At 31.1% G+C, this 23,505-nt stretch overlaps 10 protein-coding genes and 1 pseudogene across 11 annotated transcripts, besides 2 other annotated features; 5 read left to right on the forward strand and 6 right to left on the reverse strand.

The window, feature by feature from the left end:
* Positions 1–23: part of a mobile genetic element that runs on past the window's edge.
* A 121-nt stretch (positions 24–144) lies between these two features.
* On the forward strand, positions 145–5,757 carry TVAGG3_0756030 (uncharacterized protein; the record flags this gene model as incomplete). Its single annotated transcript, XM_001307396.2, has 1 exon — positions 145–5,757. The coding sequence occupies one exon, from the start codon at positions 145–147 to the stop codon at positions 5,755–5,757; it is 5,613 nt and encodes a 1,870-aa protein (XP_001307397.1).
* Positions 145–23,505: part of a mobile genetic element that runs on past the window's edge.
* TVAGG3_0756040 (uncharacterized protein) lies at positions 6,652–7,151 on the forward strand (the record flags this gene model as incomplete). Its single annotated transcript, XM_051245431.1, has 1 exon — positions 6,652–7,151. A coding segment is annotated over one exon (500 nt), but the record flags the coding sequence as incomplete, so codon positions are not given.
* On the forward strand, positions 10,785–11,345 carry TVAGG3_0756050 (uncharacterized protein; the record flags this gene model as incomplete). The annotated part of the gene is made up of 1 exon (XM_051245432.1): positions 10,785–11,345. The coding sequence occupies one exon, from the start codon at positions 10,785–10,787 to the stop codon at positions 11,343–11,345; it is 561 nt and encodes a 186-aa protein (XP_051092019.1).
* Positions 11,444–13,021, forward strand: TVAGG3_0756060 (integrase core domain containing protein family; the record flags this gene model as incomplete). Its single annotated transcript, XM_051245433.1, has 1 exon — positions 11,444–13,021. The coding sequence occupies one exon, from the start codon at positions 11,444–11,446 to the stop codon at positions 13,019–13,021; it is 1,578 nt and encodes a 525-aa protein (XP_051092020.1).
* TVAGG3_0756070 (uncharacterized protein) lies at positions 13,041–13,313 on the forward strand (the record flags this gene model as incomplete). The annotated part of the gene is made up of 1 exon (XM_001307395.1): positions 13,041–13,313. The coding sequence occupies one exon, from the start codon at positions 13,041–13,043 to the stop codon at positions 13,311–13,313; it is 273 nt and encodes a 90-aa protein (XP_001307396.1).
* On the reverse strand, positions 13,965–16,277 carry TVAGG3_0756080 (uncharacterized protein; the record flags this gene model as incomplete). Its single annotated transcript, XM_051245434.1, has 1 exon — positions 13,965–16,277. The coding sequence occupies one exon, from the start codon at positions 16,275–16,277 to the stop codon at positions 13,965–13,967; it is 2,313 nt and encodes a 770-aa protein (XP_051092021.1).
* On the reverse strand, positions 16,525–17,187 carry TVAGG3_0756090 (uncharacterized protein; the record flags this gene model as incomplete). The annotated part of the gene is made up of 1 exon (XM_051245435.1): positions 16,525–17,187. The coding sequence occupies one exon, from the start codon at positions 17,185–17,187 to the stop codon at positions 16,525–16,527; it is 663 nt and encodes a 220-aa protein (XP_051092022.1).
* TVAGG3_0756100 (uncharacterized protein) lies at positions 18,169–19,228 on the reverse strand (the record flags this gene model as incomplete). Its single annotated transcript, XM_051245436.1, has 1 exon — positions 18,169–19,228. A coding segment is annotated over one exon (1,060 nt), but the record flags the coding sequence as incomplete, so codon positions are not given.
* On the reverse strand, positions 20,455–21,156 carry TVAGG3_0756110 (uncharacterized protein; the record flags this gene model as incomplete). Its single annotated transcript, XM_001279796.2, has 1 exon — positions 20,455–21,156. The coding sequence occupies one exon, from the start codon at positions 21,154–21,156 to the stop codon at positions 20,455–20,457; it is 702 nt and encodes a 233-aa protein (XP_001279797.2).
* On the reverse strand, positions 21,241–22,140 carry TVAGG3_0756120 (uncharacterized protein; the record flags this gene model as incomplete). Its single annotated transcript, XM_051245437.1, has 1 exon — positions 21,241–22,140. One exon carries the CDS (start codon positions 22,138–22,140, stop codon positions 21,241–21,243), a length of 900 nt encoding a protein of 299 aa, XP_051092024.1.
* Positions 22,182–23,008, reverse strand: TVAGG3_0756130 (annotated as a pseudogene). The gene has a single exon. A coding segment is annotated over exon 1 (827 nt).

The following is a 23,505-nucleotide window of genomic DNA, read 5'->3' on the forward strand; positions in this document are numbered from 1 at the left end:
TACCCATGATATGTATACTAACTGCCAACAGTTATTAGAGATGTCGCACTTGATCAAGCAGTTAAAATTGCTGGATCAAAGGTCAAAATAACAGGCAAATTCGTTGATTCTGATGCTAACGAAAAGATCGTATTCAAGGCATTAATGGGCAAAAACTCACAGGAATGTGTTTCAGAACAATACACAACATTAGGAAACGCAACTGAACGCACTTTCTCAATGGAATGCCCAGTTCCAAGTGATGCCACAGGAACTATTCAAGTTACATTCTTTGGCTTAGATTCAATGGGTTCTAAACTTGGTTTACAGAAACTCGATTTAACTGTAAAGTCACAGATCTCTTATTCCACATTAGAAAAACCAACTGCCACTACATTCTCTAATGACGAAAGCTTATCTTTCAAGTTCAACATCAATGATAATTCAAATGGCTATGTTAAGATCATTGTTGATGACACAGAACGTGAAAATCCAGAATTCCGCGCAGAAGGAAAGACATCAGTTGAATTCCCTTATTCATTGACAGTTAACAGTGCTAACAAGCTCGAATATTCATCAGGTAAGCAGCATACCCTTGTTGCAAAGTTCTATGATGGATATGGAAACAAGGCCGATCAAGATTTCTCATTCTCCTTCTATGTCCTCAACACTCCAATCTTTTCCACAGTTGATATAACATCAAAACAAGTTGAACCAGGTCAGTCTCACAATTTTGTGTTAAATGTAAGAGACTATGATAAAGGAAAGATGTTATATGGTATGGTAAAGATCGGAGATAGCTGGAGATCTGTTGGATCTATTCAATCTAATGGTGACCTAATTCAAATTCCTTGCACACTTGAGATTACAAAAACTGGAAAATACACTTATCCAATTTGCGTCTCAAGCAATCAAAATGTTGCTCAAGCAAGTAATAAAGAAAGGACACAAGAAGTTGAACAAGAATTCGTTGTTACTCAACTCCCACGTCTTCAATTAACTGTTACCGGATACGATGAAAAGATCTTCAACAAGACAGAATCAATTCCACTCCAATTAGAAATATTTGATGACGGACATGGTACAATTTCATATACATTAGGTTCAAAATCAATCTCTTTGCCAGATGCTGATACAAAGTATGAAGTTCCATCCGGAAAGACATCCGTTACTAAAACAGTTAATATCCCACTTTCTGGCATAGATGTCTATTATAGAGCTAGCGCTTTCACCATCGATGTCATAGTTACTGATGATACCGGAACAACATCTGAAAAGAAATCATATTCATTCAATATTAAGAACGCTCCAAAGTTAATATCTGCAACACCAAACAAATATCAATTTAAAGATACTGAAAGTGATATAATAATCTATACAACAATCGAAGACATTGATTATCCTAAGCCATTAACATTATTAGTTCAAGAAGGATCATCTAGTCCAAAATTATTTGATATGCAAAATCCAAAACGTCAGCCAACATATATAAACAGTCAAGTAACATTCACAACACCATCAATTTCTATTTCATCTCCTAATGGTGCGAATATCCCTATAACTGTTTGGGTTGAAGATGATTTGGATGAAGGTTACGATTCAAGATTCGGTGAATCTAACAAGATTACATTTTATGTAAACAAGTCAAGTACTCCTTACGTTAGATCAGCTTCATTCCCTAATGATAACAATTTCAGAAAAGATGCAGATTTTTATCTTAGAGCTACCGTCATGGATGATACAAATGGCAGACTCATGATCACAGTTGACGGTAATGAATTACCAGTTCACGTTCCTTATTCATCTGTTGAGGGTGTAGCAAATGTTGATACATCATTTTCTCTCAAAGGTGTCCCAGTTGGTGATGATCACAAGATGGTTGTAATGGCTGTCGATGAATTTGGCTTTTATGCATCTTCACCAAAATATACAAGATCATTTTCCTTTAATGCTAAGGAGCCAATGGAATTGTCAAATATGAGATTAAGTAAGGAAACTGCTGAAAATGATGACACAGTCACTGTTTCAGGACATGTCAAAGATCCCGCTGGAAAAACATCAGTTTATATTATACAAAAGATTGACGAAACATCACCAGTTACACTTGGAAGTGTCACATTATCAGGTGGAGAGAGTGATTTCACTTACAATCTCAAGAACTTGAATAACTTCCTCTCTGGAGAACACAATATTTCCATTATTGCATCATATTATGATCCATTGAGTCCCTACAAGTCAATTGCATATTCAGAACCATATGTTCTTAAATTAACACTCTCTAATGATCCAGAATTTGTTGTTAGCTGGCCATCAGATTTATTAACAGCTTATTCTACTGTTAAGTTCACATCAACAGTTACAAAGCAAGATTTGGCACTTAAGTATACATTTACAGTTAAGAATATATCAACTGGTGCCACAAAGACTATCCTTCAAGATACAACATTCTCAAAGGATGTTACGAAAGAATTTACATATAATACAGAACTATTTATTGGAAAGGCCGAATTCGCTGTTACAGCAACAACAACAGCTGGAAAATACATAACACAAAAATTCATATGCGTTATTAAAGATAGATTTGTTTTCAAGACATCATCAACAGAAATCTATGGATCAAAGAAATACACAACACCCGGAGGAAAAGTTGAAATTGGTTTCGAATACTGGAGATATTATCATGAATCATATACATCAAAGTATTACCTCTACTATGAACTTAACGGTGTTGTTAATTACAAGTCATTTACAAAGCAATATAAAGGTTTGAATAGTGAATTCTTAGAGTTCACTGTTCCAGATGCAACACCATCAGGAAAACACCAACTCACATACTGGATTCAGGAATACGTTGGTGATTATAACAGTAATATACCAACAGCTGTTTCCGATAAAGAAACATTTGCTCTTCCAGTTACAAAACAAGCATCTCTTTTACCACAGTGGCCATCTGATTCCGATCAGAGCAGCACTGAATCATTCATAGTTAAAATTACAGTAACAGATGACTCCTATGGCACATTATACTTCCAACTTGATGATGTAACAACACCATTTGATTCCATGCCATATAAACAGTCTGATGTTGGAAAACAATTAACGAAGTCTCTTACATTAACAACAGCCAAATACGGAAAGCACAAAGTATATGTTTATGCAATTGATGAATATGGCGAGAGATCATTACCTTGCGACGATTATGACGTATTTGTTAGAAATACTCCACAAATATTAGATGTTGAATTCAGTGATAGCTATACACTTATAGGTGACCAAGCTTGGTTCGACGCAAAACTTACAGATAAAGACCAAGGTAAGAAGATTTACTGGTTTGCAATAATGAATGGCAATAAGTACAGATTGGATGAAGATGATCCTACAATTTCAGTAGGTTCATCACAGAGTATTTCCAAGTATATCCAAATCCCAGAAAACGCTCAAACAGGTACTTTTACAATCACAATTTATTGCTCTGACATAAAGACTGGTGACCTTCCATCAAATATGAACAATGCTGAATCCAATCATGTTGAACTTTCACATAAAATTACTTTCCGCCCAGAAGCTGTCATTAACTCAATTAACAAGTATGAATTCTCTGACGGAGATCAATGCATAATTTATGGTGTAATCAAAGGTGATGGTGATGTTAAAGTTACACCATATATCGGCGGTAAATCATTTAAGAATGATGCCAAGACAATTTCTTGCACAAGTCAATTCAAACAGTTCTCAATTTCATTCACAGTTTCCAAATCTATAGCTAACTACAACACATACGGACAAACTGTTTATGTTTCTCTTCTTGGCGTTAATAATGTTGCATCTAATCCATACAGGATCAGTTATGACACCAAATCAGTAGTATATAAGAACAAACCAGTAATTAATTCAGTTACACTTGATACAGAGGACATCGTGATTGGTCAAACAGTTTCAATTACTATCTCATATGATGATATCGATACTACAAAGTATGTTTTCTTCTATGCTTATCTTGACAAAGGAAACACACCACAACTTATTGGAAAGACAGATGGTTATTATTCCACAGGAAGAACAGGACAATCAGTTAAAGATCTCAATTTCAAAGTTAGTACAACATTTGGTGACCACAAATTATACGTCATTGCTTCTGATAGAGATCATTTCGATGAAGTTGTTTCAACTCTTGATAACTCCGAACCATTGGAGAAATCTATCTATGTAACATATGCTCCACAAATGCTTGTTACTAAACTTACAGAAAAAGAATACTTCACACCAGATCAATTAATCGAGTTCAGTGTTGATGCCATGGATGACAAGACTGCAAACGTTAATGTTTACATTGATGATAGTTCTGAACCAGCTCAGGTAGTTGAATTCGTTTCCAACAATCAGCAGCTTAATAAGAACATCAAAGTTGATATTTCTTCTCTCAAATACAGTAACAACAAGCAACACCATATCCAATTGGCTATTGTTGATGACAACAAGAAGCCAGGCCAACCATTTGATTTCTACTTCTATGTCAGAACTAAACCAGTTATTAGAGAAGTTATTGCTGAAAAGAATGTTGCTTTGAGAGATGATTTCATCAATATCAAAGTCAAGTATTTCGATGCCGATGATGGCAAAGAACTTTACTTCTTCTACAGAATAGAAGGTGAGTCTGATAAATATAAGGAAAGATTCACATCTCATAATACCGAAAACACATTAAGTACACAAGTCAGAATTGAAAAGTCAATTCCAAAGGGCCAGAAGAAAGTTTACTGCTACATCACTGATGATCAAAACTTCAAATCCGAAGAAGTTCCATTTGATTTACTCATCACAGACAGCCCAGTTCTTTCATTGACAACACCATCAAATACAGTTTATCAGGATGGTGAAAGCATCAGTTTCTCTGGTGAAATCGAATCACAATATGATGTAACATTACATTTCAAGATTGATGAAGTTGAACTTGAAACAACACAGAAAGTCCAGATTAAGTCCAACCCACAGAAGTTCGATGCAAAGGTTCCACTCCCAGCACAATTCGTTTATGGTGATTACACACTTTACGTCTATGGAGTTGATGCAAACGGAATTTTGACAACAATCAAATTATTCAAGTTCCAAGTCAGAAATGCACCAAAGATTTCTGAGGTTAAGCTCAGTACAAACCAGACATTCCCAGGAAAGACACTCTCAATTTCAGGTTTAGTTAAAGATAATGATATCGGAAACTCAATCGATATCAAGTATTCTCTTGATGATGCTCCAGATGTTAAGGTCCAAACACTTCTTTCTGATGCAACAGAACAGAAGTTCTTCTTCGAGATTACACTCGCAGAAAAGATCGCATTTGGAGAACACAAGGTCGTAGTTTATGCTATTGATGATGATAACTACAAGTCTGAAGAGATAAATCTTCTCTTCAAGGTTTATGATCCATCAAAGCCAATCGAAGAACAAGAAGACAATAAACAGGATTCTAATAATACAACCGGCAAGAAGAAGACAAATGCAACATTAATTGCATTAGTTGTTGTATTCAGCTGCGTCCTTATTGCATTGGTTATTGTTGCTGTCATTCTCTGGAAGAAGAAATCCGGATCAAGAGCAACAAACAACGCTCCATCTTCTGATCAGGAAGATGATCTCCAGGTTGCAGAAGAAACAATGACAAATACAACAACTACACAACAAGAAGTTGCAACAACAGATAATCCATTATTCGTTGAAGATAATTCTGATCCATTCAAAGATGAATTCGAAGAAGAATCAATCGATTCTGTTAATGCTTAATTTCACCCTTATTTTATTTCATTTTCATTTTTGTTTCTTTGGTTTTTATCAAAGAGTTTAAACCTAGATTTTACATTTTAATTTGATTTCTTTTGATCACATTATCTCATTAACTATCAAGGGTGCTCTTACGCCCATCTGACTTTAAATTTTTGGCAACAGGCCTGAAGAATCATTGATGATTAAACTTAGTCTACATAAGACGCGGGTGTATTCTTAAAATATTGATGATATTTAGTATTATAAAACCTTTTATTTTTCAGGAAAAATTAGTAGTATATATATGCGGGTTGTGTGACTTTTTTTGTAAACGTAAGAATTCATACAATATAGAACGATTTTGTATCATTTAAAATTAACATTAATTTTAAAATAATTTATTTTTTTTATTTTTACATAAATGACCCAACAAGTAAAACCAGATAAAATAGATAATAGAAAATTTTTCATCTTTGATATCTATTATTGCCCAAACGTGTATGGACTACATGTAGAACTTAAAATAAAGGAAAGGGATACATATGAAGAATATATAAAATTTTGTAGAAAAAACGATTATATACCGGAGTCAAAGAATATATTCTTGCAAAATATAAAACCTATTATAAAGGTCGGAAAGATTAAATTTCCGTGCATAGTAGAAATATACTTAGATGATGTATGTGACGAATTTCACAGACTAAATGAAAAAAAGACTTTATATAAAGATTTTGTTAAATTTCTTATTGAAAATTATTTGAAGCCTGAACATGTGATTCCAAAATATCACGGATGATATTTTAAAAAATATATTTCATCTGATAGAAATAATTATTTTCATGAATAAAAAATTGACTTCTTACGTAAAATTAAAACTAAGTTAAATTTATTTTTTTATTTTTTATTTTATAATAAATGAGTATAACAACTAATTCATTGAAATCTTTAAAGTTCACTAATTCAGAATTAGAAAATATTTTAGAAAATTTTGGAGACGGTTCTTATCCAACATATATGCAGAATGTGAAAGAGTTTTCCAGATTGTTGAATGAATTTAAATATAACGGACCAATTACTAAAAAGGCTATAATGAGATATTTATATCCCAAAAAAGTTGAAAAACAGGAGAATATTCCTCTTTATGGTCCAGAGGACCTGGGCTCAGAGAGCCTTGAAACACCTCCTGAATATTTTGAAGAAAAAATTAAACAAGATGAATATTATAACGATGAGATTGAGAAATTGGAACAATTAAGAAATGAAATAGATGAAAGAATTAAGGAATTGAGAAATGCTGAGAATGAAGTAGAGGGTTTAATGAATATCCCAGCTTCAGAATCAGAAGTTCAAAAATCACATGAGGAAAGATATAAAAATTACTTTTTGGAATCAACACAAAATTTATTAGATGGTGATATTGACGAAACACTTTCAGAAGAAGGCACAAAATTTATTCATAAACATAAGCTTCAGTTTATTGACGATGGAGATTATCCATGTATATTACTTTCACCTCCTCTTGATTCTGAAAAATTCAAAAAAGCACTGAAAAATGTAACATATGCAACAAATACGATTAAGAAAGAAGACCATGATATTTACACAAATTATTATTTAAATAAATGTACAGGTGTTGATAAAGTTTTTGATTTGTTAGATAAAATATCAAAAGAAACAATTGGTACATATAAAATTTTATGCGATTGTGGTTTCATTATTGAAGATACCAATAATGTTTCATATGAAAGAACAGCACCGAAGGAAGACGAAGTTGAAAGGTCTATACCATTCGTTATTAAGAACATAAAAGATATGAAAACTTATAAACATTATATTTATTCATTTATTTCAGAAAAAATGGAAGCAACCCATAAAACATCATCTCATCATTTTATAGCTATTCATACATTCCTTTTCAAAGTTGTGAAATTAAATAAGACAGGAATTAGATTTAATGTATCAGGGTACGCATTCTTGAGTAAATTAAAATGTATTCGTCACGTCGCAGATGATAAAAATTTATGTGTTCTTAATTCATTTTATGGACTTTAGCCCTGGACTCTCTGAGTCTCGGACTTTATTTTTATTTTTTTTTAATTTTTATTCTTACATAAATGAACAAAAATGGAACAGCTAAAATGAATGATAATCAAATAAGAGCCGAAGGTAGAAGGTTATTTAAACGCTTCTATAACATTCCTGATGGTGTTAATCCTAAAACTCGTAGAAGTTATTTAAATGAAGCCATAGATGCATATGAAGGATTTGACATTTCATCAGAAAGTGAGAGGTTAGCAAGAATGTTAAACGTTAATATTGATTTTTATTATTGTGACCCTCAACCAGAAGACGTAGACATTAACAAGGTAGACTTTCCATTAGTGGAATCAATAATGATAGATCCAGAATTTGAAACAATAAATATTTTATTAACACAGAGTCCATGTGGAAAACTTCACGCTGACAGAATTACAGACGTTGAAGCACTCACAGGATATAAAGTTTGCCCCTTTTGCAAAGAAGAAGTATATTCTATCCGTGATGATCCAGAAAGGAAAAACCAAAGAAGATTTTTAAAACATTGTGAGAAATGTAAAGAAAATAATGGAAGATTAATTCAAGACGTTCAATTGCAAAACACACAACAACCATATGCACCACATATCACGAAACAGAAGATATATCAATGGCTATTAGCACATAATTTGCAGGAATATTATAAACCAACAAGATATTATATTACTTTTGACTTCGAAACATTAGAGACTAAAGAAGAACTTCAACTTTCTGAATGTGCAACTTTGAACGCTTACTTAAAACCATTCATGGTATCATCAACTGTCAAAATAAAGCCGCAAAGCGGCGAGGTCGTAGACCGTGAAAAAACATTTACGAGGAATTTTTGCTTAACATCAAGTGATTCGTTCATCTCTGATTGGATTGAATTTTTATTTTCAACCTGTTCATTAGTTGCTAAATCAAATATTGAACAATATGAAGAATTATTGAAGCCGCAAACGGTGGGGACTTTGTCTCATACATTAAATGAAAAACAGAAGGAAGCAATGAAAGAGCTTTTAGATGAGGAATTCAATAAAGTGAATATCATTGGTTTTAATTCGGGAAAGTTTGATTTAAATTTAATTCTTCGTGATTTAAATACTGCAAAATGGAAGATAAAATCAATGCTGGGTTCTTCTTCTCAATTTAAGCAAGTCATAGTAAAGAAAACAAACTGTCCATATGAATTAAGATTTATTGACATCAGAAATTATATAGCGGGTGGAACATTAGACCAATTCACTCAAGATTTCGGAAACAATAAATCACGTGTTAAATCCTTTTTCCCTTATCAATTCATCACATGGGAGAATTACGAAGAAGAATTATATAAAGTGGAACCATTCACTCAAGATTCATTTTATTCAGCATTAACTCAAGAAACTATATCCGATTCAGATTATCAAATATATCTCAATGATGCTAAAAATTTTGAGAATAGATTAGAATATTTTATTCATTATTGCAATAAAGACGTTGAAATTATGATTGACCCAATTGATAAAATTATCGAAGAAACATTTGTTTATAAAATTGACATGCTTCATAATCTTTCTTTATCATCGAATGCATCAATGATTCGTTACGCGTTAGCATATAAGAACTTCAATCCTAACGAAACATATCCTGAGGAAGAGATAGAATCAAGTTTTGAATTAACGAAAAAGTATTGGAAATATAAAATTGAATCATATAAGAAACAAGATGAAAAAGCAGAAAGAGATACTAAAAATAATGTTTCAACGGATGACTATCAATACTATCACGATTTAATCCTTTCATCTAAATGCAAAATGTGTGGTAAAGCGTTTACATATGTAAATAAACCAACATTGGATAGAATCGATAATGAAAAACCACATACCAAAGAAAATTGTCAGTTAATGTGTTGTTATTGCAATGTCGTAAAATCAAATAAAGATGAAGATGTTCAACGTTTAAGAATCAATTTAAGAAATTATGCATTAAAAAATAATTTACCAATGACTTTAGATTCAGTTGAAGCTTATCACATTCTCCGTAATGGAATTACTGGTGGTCTATCAAATGTTCAACATAGAGTAAATCTTAAAGGAATCACACACATTAATAAACTTTCATATAATCCAGAAACTAAAACTGTATCAAATGAGGACACCACCAACATTATGACTCATTTCGTTGGTGTTGATTTTAATTCATTATATCCTTCATCATTTTCATCTAATCCTCATGATTTCATTCAATATACTGACCATAAAATGTATATGCCGGGAAGATTGAAAGGTGTTATCATTTGTGATACAGCAACAAAGAAAGCAAAAGCACTGGGAATTATTAGAAAGAAAAATACTTTATTCGTGGCTGAAGTAAAGGGTCACATTGATGAAAAATACATTAATGATTACATAAACTTTTTACCGATAATAAGAAACTTAGATATTATCACAGATGAAAAAACAATTGGCAGTTTTATGTATAATTACATGAAATCAAACAATCTACCAGTTGACCAGAAACAGAGAAAATTAACTCAGTTAGCATCAACACACAACCAATATCAACCATTTTCTTCTTATTATCTTTGGTATCTAATAGACAAATTTCATTTTATCATCGATGACATTCAATCAATTTTAACATTTACTAAAAACACTTGTTTTAATGAATTTGCGAACAAATTTATGAACGAAAGACAAAAGGCTGAATTAGAAGGAAATAAAGGAAAAAGTTTATTTTGTAAGATTTCGCTTAATGGATCATATGGTTACGATGCAATGAATACACAAAATTACGCAAAGACTAAAATAATGAATGCACAGAAGGCACGCGTTGCATGTATGTCAAATAAGTTTAAAAACATAAGAGAAATAGGTGAAGATACATATCAAGTGATGCTTAAAGATAGATTTTATAGATGTGATACATGTTTACAAGAGGCATTCTTCACTTTAGATAATGCTAAATACTGGTATTTGGTTTTCATTTATGATTTTATGTATAAATGTATGGATGTTAATCGTTTTCATTTCATTGAAGGTGATACTGATTCATCTTATTGGGCAATCGCTGGCGACCCAAATCTTCCTAACACTCAAGCATTTCAAGCAATTGTTACTGATAAACAATTTTATGATAAAAACATTTACAAATTCACACCATTTGATTTCTTTTGTTTTGATGAGAAATTTAAACCTAAATTAAAGAATAAAGCTGAAGAAAAAGCACATGAGAAGAAGTTATTGGGTTTAGCAATTGAGAAACAAGGTGATAACATGGTTGCTTTATGCCCCAAGTGTTATACATCATTCAACGGTTCAATTGATGGAAGTGATTTTAAAAAGATTGCACAAAAAATGAAAGGAGTTAGTTTACGACAAAATAAACAATTAACACTTAAAAATTATTTGGATATAATAAATGATAAAGTGATATTTGATGGTCAGAATATTAATTTACAACTTAAAAACGGGTCTATGACCCGCTTAACAATCGGTAAGACTGCATTAACAGGAGCACACACTAAGGCTGTATGTTGTGAAAATGGATGTTGTATGCCATTTATTTAATACAATTTGAAATTTTATTTTTAATAAAATGCCACAGAACAGACAAAAGGAATCAAAGAGGCGGGCGCCCTTAAAACATTTATTTTATTTTTATATAAATGGATGATTTTAAAATTTTATTGGATGATGATGATGCTGGTAATTTTAAAATTCCAATGGATGAAATAGATTTAAAAAGATTGATTGATGCTTTAATACGTGATCAAAATTTTCTTAGTTATTATGAATTAAAAGAATATCTCCAAGGATATGATAACACTATAATGAGTGATGATATGGATTATTATTATCCGTATTATAAAAATGAAGTTTTGAAATATCATGAAAGAATAATTTCTAAAATTAAAGACAAAATTGAAAATAATGAATATAAAAAGGGAAAAACTAAATCACAACTTAAACAATTGAAAGATTTCAAAAATAAAGTATTAACAGAAAAAGATATTGATGAATTATATAATTTATATAATCCTGAGCCACAAAAGCCAAAGGAACAAAAGCCAAAGGAACAAAACGCCCAGGTCATTCAGACCATAAATGATGCACGAGCTTTAATTTATGATTCATTAGTTAAACCATATTCAGCCCGACTTTTGAATGAAGATCAACTTTTGGAATTCATCCTTCAACATAAACTCGAAGCAGGAAAGTATATCAAACCTTTATATACAGCATATTTAAAACAAATGAATAAAATACATCCAGAATTAATGAAAGAAGGAATGAAATCCAAAACTTCATCATTCAAAATCAAAGCAGATAAAATTAAACCAAAACCTCCAACAGTAGTACCTCCTCCTTCAGTTAATACTTCATCATTCACTTTATTATATCCATTTCAAACATTAAAGAAGCAAAAAGATTTTAAAAGGGATTTCAAGATATTAAATAAACCAACTGACCCAAAAATTCAACCATTAAAGGAAAAATTTAGTCGCCCCTCATTTGCACCATATCCATATTCATACGAAATCGATCATTTAGAATATTCAAAAGGAAACGTTACTTATTTATTTGCCATTAACATTAACACAAGATATTTATATTGCATTCCGGTGAAAGGGAAAACAGAACAGGAAACAAGAAGAGCTATTCAATACTTACTAGATCATGAAAGAGTAGATAATATCAAGGGTGATGGTGATAAAGGATTTCAGGCAGCTATGACTCATTATTTCCCACAAATTAATTTTTACTTTTCATCCTCTCCATATACGTTTCATAATAAAATAGTTGATGCAGTAATGAGAACTCTTAGAGTTGCGTTAGGGGTTAACGGTCAGATATACTGGGATGGAAATCATGACTCCATCATACAACAGTTAGTATATTATTACAATAATACATGGCATAGAACTATAAACATGAAACCGGTGGAAATGAAAAATGATATTTCAAAAGAATGGGAATATATTAGAAAGCAAATGGAAAGGTTGAATGATGTTAAACATGAACAAATTAATTCGGGGCTCATGAATTTTAAACAAGGGGATAAAGTTTTGATTCATCTCGATTATGGAAAAACTGATAAATCAATGACAAAAAGAAGACGAAGATTTGACACAATAGCTGAATTTGTTAGATATATTAACGGCAATGCATTAGTTGAAGTTGACAATAAATTAATAGAAATTCCGATTTATTTTATTACTCCATTATATTTAAATAATATTTAATTTTTTTATTTCGTAAGAAATGAGTGACAACGAAGCAGCCAAGAGTCCAGACGATGAATATAAAAAGAAACTAAACAGAATTAAATCAAAAATATGCTATTACAAAAAGAAGCCGCAATGCGGTGGGGTTGAAAACGATAAAGAGAGGAAAGAAATAATCGAAAAATTAGAAACTTACCGTTCAATCCTTAAACTGAGTGAAGCAAAAATAAAAGAATTTAATAGAATAAATAAATTGGTTGGAAGAGATGAATTTAATAAAGATGAATTTTTAAACTCAATCCAAATTTAATTTTGATTCCTCTTTGACAACATCTCTCTTTCCATCATTACTGCATAACCACATTTTCTCAATTTTAGTGGTTTGTTATTTTTAACATGTTCTCGCATCATTTTTATCATTTCCTCCCTTGTTATGATTCGGGGTAAATTTTGAGCTTGTGGGGTATTCATTTATGATAAAAATAAAAATTGAAATTATGCCGTTCTAAAGTTTGTGACAACATGACATTTTGACAACAGTCCCGGAAATGATTTGTCATGACTTCATCGTAATGAGTGTAAATGACCCAAAAATAATGTTTTCATTAATGGTTTCAGGTCATTCAAAAATACTTTATTTTTGAAGAACTGAAGGTGTCACTACGTCACTCGGTGTCACTCGGTTATTTAAATTCTCTGAAAAAATGAGACAACATGACATTTTGACAACATCACTGGAAATGATTTGTCATGACTTCATCGTAATGAGTGTAAATGACCCAAAAATATATTTTATCGTTAATGGTTTCAGGTCATTCAAAAATACTTTATTTTTGAAGAACTGAAGGTGTCACTACGTCACTCGGTGTCACTCGGTTATTTAAATTCTCTGAAAAAATGAGACAACATGACATTTTGACAACATAGGGGGATTAATGCAAAAATAAATTCAAATCACACTTTATAAAGCTTCATTTACAGGTATTTCATCGTCAGTAAATGATTCCTCATTATCGTTTGGTTCAACCTGTTTATATAATCCTTTCATTTCTTCTTTCAAAACATAATACCATGTCTGTTTACCATCTATTCTTCTCTGTTTCTTATCACATTTATCTTTAATGCTCATTTGAAAATTCTTGTCTTTCATGTCTGATGGTTTGCAGAATAAAGCATTTTTACATATCATACCTGCACACAATTCATCATAATGTGTATTTATCCATGCATCTAAAGGATTTGTTGATAATTCAATTAAATCTTGTTTGGCTTCAGTCATCGGTATGATTCGTACATTAAATGATGAAAGGTCATATTGCATAAAATACGTCAGCAAATTATCATAAAATTCCTTTGTGCATGAATTCATCAAATTCTTGAAGTAATCAAATTGACCCTTAAATTTACCATTGACCCTTAAAACTACATATCTTCTGTCTCCAACTTCAATTTTGACAGGGTAGACGTTATTAGTTACGAAAATGAAGTTTGCAACGTTTTGTGCTGTTCTTCTGGGTTGATTCTTTTCATTAATTCTAATCTCATTATCCGTAATAATTGATTTCAAAGCGTTGAAGTTTGCGAGTCTATCTTCACCTACATTCTTGAGTTCATTAAGTACAAGAAACATTTTATTCTCAACTACTGAATTGAAATTACCCGTTAGCTCACTTATTTCAGTAATGTTTTTACATGAATAACCAGCGAGAAGTTCAGAAATAATATCTGTAAATCTGTTTTTACCTGTTCCCTGAAGTCCTTTCAAAATAATTGCTGTTTCATTCTTGATTCCAGGATGTTGAATCATTGATGCAATCCAGCCGAGAAGGTATTTATACACTTCATCGTTATTATCACAAATGGCTTCTTTAATGAAATTCATAAACATCTCAATTTTTGAGTAATCAGGCTTTTCAAGAATGTTGTATTTATAACCCTGAAACGTTGAGAAAACATCTGGGGAATCAGATTTAAAGCAAACACCCTTAACGGTTAATGAAGACAATTGATTTAGTAGTACATCCCATGCTGTTATTGTTTTACCTTCTTCTTTAAATAATTTAATCATTTTGAGTGACTCTTTCATGTTTGACTGAAGAACAAATGATATTTGATTCATTTTGTCGTGTATGTTGTAATCTTTCTGAATGAAATATTTATTTCCACAATCTACAAAACGAATTACACGTGATAAATCCTCAATTACTTCAGAACTGTTTTTATACTGATGATTTTCAGCCTTGCGTCTAATATCTGTTATCAAAAACGAGTCATCAAGTTTGATATCAAATGTTATTTTTGGCTTACGTAATAAAGGTAAAACATATTCATCATAATATTCCTTTTGATATAGTTTTAGAATCTTCACTAAAACAAATGGAGAAGTCATTAAATGTGCATATCTACTACGTGCATTTTCAAAATTACTTTTTGCATTTTCTGTTAAATTGCAGAAGTTATAAACGTTGTCGTATGCTTCATTAATTAAATGATTAGGTAACGAATTAATTGCTTGAAACAGTGTGAATAATGTAACTTCTTTTTCTAAATTCATGTTTCCACCATCATTATGTACTTCAAAATCACAGATGCCATCAACTATGCTCTGGGCAAGTTTATCGTCAATGTTTACATCTTTGTTTTCATTGACGATGGTCTTTATTTCTTCATTCTTCTGTTCAACTCTTACCTTAATATTCAAATCATTTAATACATCGTTTACTGTTCTGGTTAATGTTGAATCATAACTTCCACGAATGAATGAGTATGTATTGATTGGTTCTGTTGCATTCTTGCGAACTCTTGAATCAGCCATAACTACTAAAGAACGCTTTGAATCATCAATAGAAGTCATTATGTCAATATCATAATCATTGCAGGAATAACATTTAATCATTCTGTTCGAAACTGCATAGAAGAAATTAGTGTTGCAATAAATGTGAAGACCTCCTGAAGCGGTTTTAACGATAACATCTTTATCCGAAAGTTTTGATAAAATGTCTTTTCTAACTGTTTCTTTAAGTTCATCATTGAACGATTTATTGATATCAACATCTATAATCGTTAAATTTGAAATTTTATTTACTAATAAAGCTGTACCAGTTTTCCTTCCTCTTCCTCCATCATGTTTGAGGTAGTTATGTAAATCAATCTTGTTTTCACCAATTCTTTCGCTGAGGGTTTTAGTTTCTGCCACAACTAATTCCTCAGCTAATGAATCAATAACTTGTTCATCAGAAATGATAAAGTTGCTGTTGTTGTTTGTTGCTGTCATTTATATAGGAATAAAAAAAATAAAAATAATTTTAAAACTAACTTTATTTTTGGGCTGCATCATATTTCCGGGACTGTTGTCAAAATGTCATGTTGTCTCATTTTTTCAGAGAATTTAAATAACCGAGTGACACCGAGTGACGTAGTGACACCTTCAGTTCTTCAAAAATAAAGTATTTTTGAATGACCTGAAACCATTAACGATAAAATATATTTTTGGTCGTTTATGATAAAAATAAATGGTTCATTTACTCACAATATTTTTGTACAAAACGACCCCAAACTTTTAACTTCTTTTCTGCAGTTTCTAATGCTATCTTAGCGAGTTCATATTCTCTAAATTCTCTCTTTAAATCTTCTTGTTCCCATTGGTCTAGTTCGTATGAAGAATCTCTATAACCATAACATATCTCACGTTCATGTTCTAATTGTTTTTCGCACATTTTTCCAACTTCTTCTTCGAACAAAGGTTTAGCATTCTCTACTGTATCTTCGAGTTCTTCTTCATTTAATTTCACATGAACTTTCTTGTCTATGGAGTCCATAATTTTTCCAACTGCTATGCAATATTTTGGAGAAGCCCACATTGCTATATAGTTTATAAGTCTTGGGTCTGCATACATTCCTCTAACCTGTTTGATTTCATCAGGAATTCCTGCATGAATTTTGTATAAAAAGCAACCGCCGGAATTCCGACGGTTGCTATATTCTTCACAAAATGCCTTATAATACTCTTCCCAGGACTTATTTTCCAACAGCTTTCTAAAGTCTTTCCTAAACTGTTGACACATATTTGTTGCATTAATGTAACCATCCTTGTCTCTACGTAAGACTTCAATATCGTTATAAGTGCCTTTTGTGAATGTTTCGCCATTATATTTGTTAGTGAATGTTTTTGCTTCGACTGACATTTCTGTTCTTACATACAAAATAAAAAAAATAAAAATAATTTTAAAACTAACTTTATTTTTTGACTGCATCATATTTCCAGTGATGTTGTCAAAATGTCATGTTGTCTCATTTTTTCAGAGAATTTAAATAACCGAGTGACACCGAGTGACGTAGTGACACCTTCAGTTCTTCAAAAATAATTAATAATTGAATAACTAGGGAAATGAATTTACGTCAAATGTGCAATTTATAAAATCTTATGTCGACGAGCGTTCATTGAACTCTATACCATGCGTAAACTGTCATAAATGGTGGCATGTATTCTTTACTTTGTCCCGTTGTTTGTGTATATCCTGAAACGAAATGTGTATGGTTTCCTTCTCCCTGAGTGTCACTCCAGTAACAATTTATGGCAAACTTAACATCATCTTTAACATCATATCCTTTACCTTTTGTCATTCCTGACCAATCCCAATATCTATGCTTATGCCAACCCGCTTGAGATGTGCTTAAATCTATGTAGTGACTGTGTGCAGGTAAATTTTCACCTGTAATCGTTTTACTTCCACCCATTTCCTTTGAAGAGTTTGCACAATACAAAAACCTGTCGACTATTTGTTCCCATGCACCAACACCAAACATTGCTTGAGGACCTCTCGCATCCATAGATGTATAAATAGAACCTACTGGGTTCATTAAATCAAACATATGAGATAATATAGGATTGTCTATTTTGAACTTAAAATATAGTGTAACTATTTCGGGTTTCTTCTGGTTTGTGTCGGAATATTTTTTATAATATAATCTTATGTTTTCAGGGTAGGTAAAATCTTGACTATAATATTTATTTTTGTCATCTATATAATAATATACTATTCTCGTTTTTTCTATTGCATTATATCTTTTATATCTATAATAATCTAAATATAATGTTAACTTTTGTTCATCTACATGTGGTGTTCTCTCGTCATCTCCATAGTCATAATAATATGGTGCTGGAGCTAGGTTAGACAATGTCATATCTGTCATTTCATAAACTCTTAAATATTTCTTTTGTTCGTCTCCATATAAGTTCAAGTAACAGTTGTTGTCTAATGGAACTTTAACTTGTGTACCATCATTCTTTATATAGCTTACATACATTTCATTGTTATTTTTCGGAATGAGTTTATACCGTATACCATTTTTTAAGGAGTGTACAAACTGCCATCTATAATATTTATTTTCTTCATAGACAGAAAAGTCACCAACAATAGTTTCAATATTTTCAGTTGTTCCTATCAAACTTTGGTATATTTCATTCACATATTCCTTATCTGCCTTCTTCGCTAACACACTGTTGACATATTCCTTATCAGCTTTAAGGTCTAAACATCCTGAAACCCATCCTGTATCAGCTTTAAGGTCTAAACATCCTGAAACCCATCCTGTATCAGCTTTAGTTTTTAAAATCTTTGATGTCCATTCATGATACCATTCAACCCTTTCTTTAATTTCATTATCTTTTTCATTAACATATTCCTTATCTGCCTTCTTCGCTAACACACTAGCCATAAGTCCCTTATCTGCTTTCTTCTCTAACTCACTGTTGACATATTCCTTATCTGCCTTCTTCATTAACTCACTAGCCACATATTCCTTATCTGCTTTCTTCATTAACTCACTAGCCACATATTCCTTATCTGCTTTCTTCATTATGTCATTTAGGAAACCTTTTATGAATTCCTCATTTAAATTAAATCTTCCAATCTTCAAAACTTTAGGAAATGCATTTAATGCGTAATATCTTTGTTCTTCTGGTGGAATTGATGTTATATCATCCGTTATTCCTTTAATTTTTGAATTCATAAATAAAATTTCTTTTATATTTGATATCACTGTACCACCTTTGCAAACGAATTCGAAATGGTCATTTTTCAATACTATCTCCAAATCTCCATATTTCAACCTTTGCGTTTGTTCTGCCGTCTTTGAATTATATGCATATATGGCGTATGTAATGGTCTGAGGGACCTGGGTGCTTTGTGCCTTAAGTTGTTGTGGTTGCTGTTGTTTAATCATTTATTATGATTTAAAAATATTTAATCTGTTATCTCATCAGCTATTTTTTCTATTTGAAATTGCCATAATATTTCATTCATGAATTCTAAATCACAATCAAATAGGTCAGTTATTCTAAATTTAATATTTGATAAATCTTTTGAATGAAGAATAAATGAATTCCCGGATAATTGAAACGGATATGATAAAGAAAATGTGTTTAAGTTGATGGATAAAATGTTTTGTATTGATGGGTAAGAGTTAGGGTCTAATGTTTGATGTGAAAATCTCATTGGGGTATTAACTTTATCACATTTGATTAAAATGAAATTGGAACCAGTGTCAGAATACAAAACATCCCCAACATCTTTTTCAAAATTTAATATCCCCAACAATGAACGAAGATGAGGAGTACAAAATTTAATTTTCAGCGGAAATTTAATAAGGTTATTTATTTCATCAAGTTCAAAAAGTTTATCGGGTTTTGATTTAAAATTTTCTTCATACCATATGATAAATGATTCATTTAAATAACTTAAAATCGTGTTAATATCCCATTTCGCTATCACATTATTTATATACATATCATACGTTTTTTCAAGGTCATCTTTAATAAATGATATATAATCTGAAGGGTCTAAAAGAATGGGATTAAATTTACCACTCACAGAAACGAGAGTAACATTATAAATTCCACTAACTGTTAAATTTAATTCACAGTTATTATTCGAAATAATATTGATAATTGACATTGTTATTACAATTAAAAATATGGTAAAGCGTTATTTTCCAGTGATAAATAAAACTAGAATAAGATTACCTCAAGAATTCATAAATTCAACGAATAAGAAATTCATTCATGTTATAAATTTTAGTGTTTTCAGAAAATATGAGTCGATGTCATATTCATCATCAGGTTATATTTCACTTCATTCAAATTTAGTTCAATCAAACCCATATAATGACCATTTCATAAGATTTTCAGATGGTATTAAAAATGTAATTGATAGATTAAAATATGAACAGATTGACAATATCGAATTTTTGGAATTTTGGTTTAAATATCCTGATGGAAAAAAGATTGAAGTTAAAGATAAAGCTGATACTATAACAAAAACAATTACAATGACTGATCCAGATAGTGGGAAACAAAAAGAAATAAAACAAACGATAGAAACTGGTGAAAGGTCAATTATTATTGATTATGATTCAAAGGATTATTATTCGATAATGTTAATGCTTGAATATTAAATAGCCTTAACAAAGAATTTTTCAAGTGATATTTTATATTCATCAACTATTTTATTGTATATGTTATTATAAGTTAAATGTAGTTCAGTTGTTGTTCCATTCTTTGATATCTTAATTGTGCTAATATCCTTTATAGGATTTATTTTTGCAACTGTTCCGCAGCATGAAACCTCATCATCTATGAAAAATTGAATCTTAACGTCTGAATCTTGAACATCACAAAGAATGGCGATAATGTGAATTAATGATTCATAAGGTAAAATAATTAAACCGGATTGATCAATTAAATTTATTATTGAATCATAATTATCAGTTATTATATCACGGTAAATTTTCATTAATTCAGAATTAATGTCTATTTTATATGGCGCATTGCGACTGGAATCGTAGATTCCTGGGTTCTCGATGTTTGATGAAAGAGGTGGGGGGTATGTTGGATATGTGGGGATTTCAACGGGTTCTTTACCAGGTTCAGATAAAATGATTGGGTCTCCATTCTCATGGTTTTCTTCATTCTCCTCATTCTTTGGTAAGTCACGAGTTAATAAATTTGGTTGAGTTGCTGACCTTGTTAATTCAGGGCTAACATTAACTTTAACATTTTGAATAATTCGTGATTTATCATCATTTACGTTATAACCAACCGTAATCTCTGCTTTTGCGTTAGTGTTCTTTTGATTTGTGAAACGTCTTCTCATTTATAATTGAATAAAAAAAAGAAAAATATATTTAAAGTTTTATTTAGTTGTTACGGTAATATCCCAAGGTTCATCCTTGTTTGCTTATACTTTCTTTGTAACTGCACCAATTATGTTATTGATAATGATTTGAGTTTCTCCCAGTCTTATTTTATCATTTACAATATCTTTAATCATTTCATTACATGCATTCTTAAAACCATCTGATTTTTCTAATTTACGTCTATCACTTTCTTTAATTAAATCAAAGTTATAACCTTGTTGAGAATAAAGTGGTTTCTTTATCAATTCCTTGAACGCTTCTGAAAGTGAAGATGAAGAAATTCTTGCCACTTGAATTGGTTTAAATTCTGCTTTCATTGCTTCTTTCTGTTCATTGAACACTGGATCGAATAAAGCAACTTTAAAGAATTTTTTAGCTGAAATTTCGGGTCTAATATTTGCATATTGACCATCAAACTGATTAACATATTGAGGTAATCCGTTTGGTCCTTCTTCAATAGCGTTTAATTCTTCATTGAAATAAGAATATGGATTATGACGGTATGAATTAATTGGACCATTTTCACCTTCTCCAATGTATTGTTTAACAGCTTTTCCATTTTCATCAAATTTCATAGGATAATGTTCATTATATGCTTTACGTTTAGGATAATCCGTCATTGTTAATTTATACCCATTTATGACTTTAATATTACCTTGACCATCAGTAACGAAAACTTCATTTATACCATCAGGTTTTCCATTTGGACCCGTAATGTCTGCTTCGTGTGCTTCCCAATTTGGTCCATGACGTTTGGCATATGCTTGAGCTTCTGGTAATGTTAAAACGTTTCTCATTTGTTTAACATCTTTTTGAAGACCAGCAACAATGTGGACTAATTCTTTCATTCCATCAGGAACTTTCATAGTTCTATTATATGCACCCTTTTTGTTTGTTCCTTGTTTTAATGAAGTCTGTAGAAGATTTGCAATTTCTGTCATGTTTAATTATAAATAAAAAATAAAAATTAATTATAAAAAAGTTATTCGAATTTAATGGAACCTTTATTTAAATCAACTATTATTTTTCCATGTTCTCCTAATTGTTGATATTGTGTGTAAAGTTCATTAATACTCATTGGTAAATTCACTTGATAAAGCATAACGTTCAACTGTTGACGACTAAAACCACTGAAAATGAAAAGGGTGGACAGGTTTGATTTAATGTTTGTGCTTAATGCTTTAAAGTATTGAACAGCCATAAAGAATGAACATTGAATATGTCGACATTGAGTTAATAACTGATTAAAATATGATTTCTCATTTGTTATTAGTTTTGATTTCACGGCATCATCTAGAAAAATTAGTGAATGCAAAAATTCTTTATCAAAATTTGAAATAGAAAGTGTTTCAAATAATTCATCCCGTTGTTTATCATAATTTTATCCTCTAATCCTTGCTTCTTGATTGTATTATATAATTCTTTATACATTAAAAAGTTTTTTAAATAATCTTCTGCTTCTTCTTGTGATAAATAAATAATTGGAATTTTGATTAAATGCTTTAAAGATTCAAATGTATCATCTGAAGGTGAACCTGAACGGTTGATATAAATTAACACATGTGAATAGGGGGAAGTGTTAGCAATAATGATAATTTGTTTTAATATCGTTAATGTTTTACCTTTATTTTGTTTACTAATTGCTGCAGTGATTGAATTTAAGTAACATTCAGAATATGGAATTTTCATTAATTTTTCCTTAGATAGAGCATTTCTATTATCACTCAATGCTTCATTAATCATATCATCTACGTATGTATTATATACTCCCGCTAATTCTTCATAAGGGGTGGATGAATTTAAATCCATTTAATCAAAAATAAATTTATAATTTTAAACATTTCTATTCATCAATATTTCATCATATGAACTTCTATACTGTGGTGGTGTACCTGTTGGATGATATTTCAAACCTTCATCCGGTGTCCATGTCCAATATGTAGTCCTAGTAAACCAAACCTGAGGAGGATTTGTCACCTTTGAACAGTAAGTGTCATTTTCACCCTGAATGATTGGATAAGCTTTCACTTGTACTGTAACTTGTGAGTTGAAAGTTTCTAATCCATCAAAGAATATACCCGCTCCATCACGTTGAACTGGAATAGTGCATAAGAATGAAGTTTGGTCTTTCCATGTTCTAGCTAATGGCGTGCCATTATCATCATTCAGTGGTCTAGTTAATGAGTCCTCGTATTCTTCCGTGCATTCATTCACTCCATCTAAATCAGAAGCTTGAAGCATACGTGTAAAGAATATGTCACCCACTGTGGTCATCGCTTGATCGGGGAAGTTTCTGGAATCTATAG

Source organism: Trichomonas vaginalis, chromosome III (assembly GCF_026262505.1).
Source record: "Trichomonas vaginalis G3 chromosome III, whole genome shotgun sequence".
Lineage (NCBI taxonomy): Eukaryota > Parabasalia > Trichomonadida > Trichomonadidae > Trichomonas > Trichomonas vaginalis.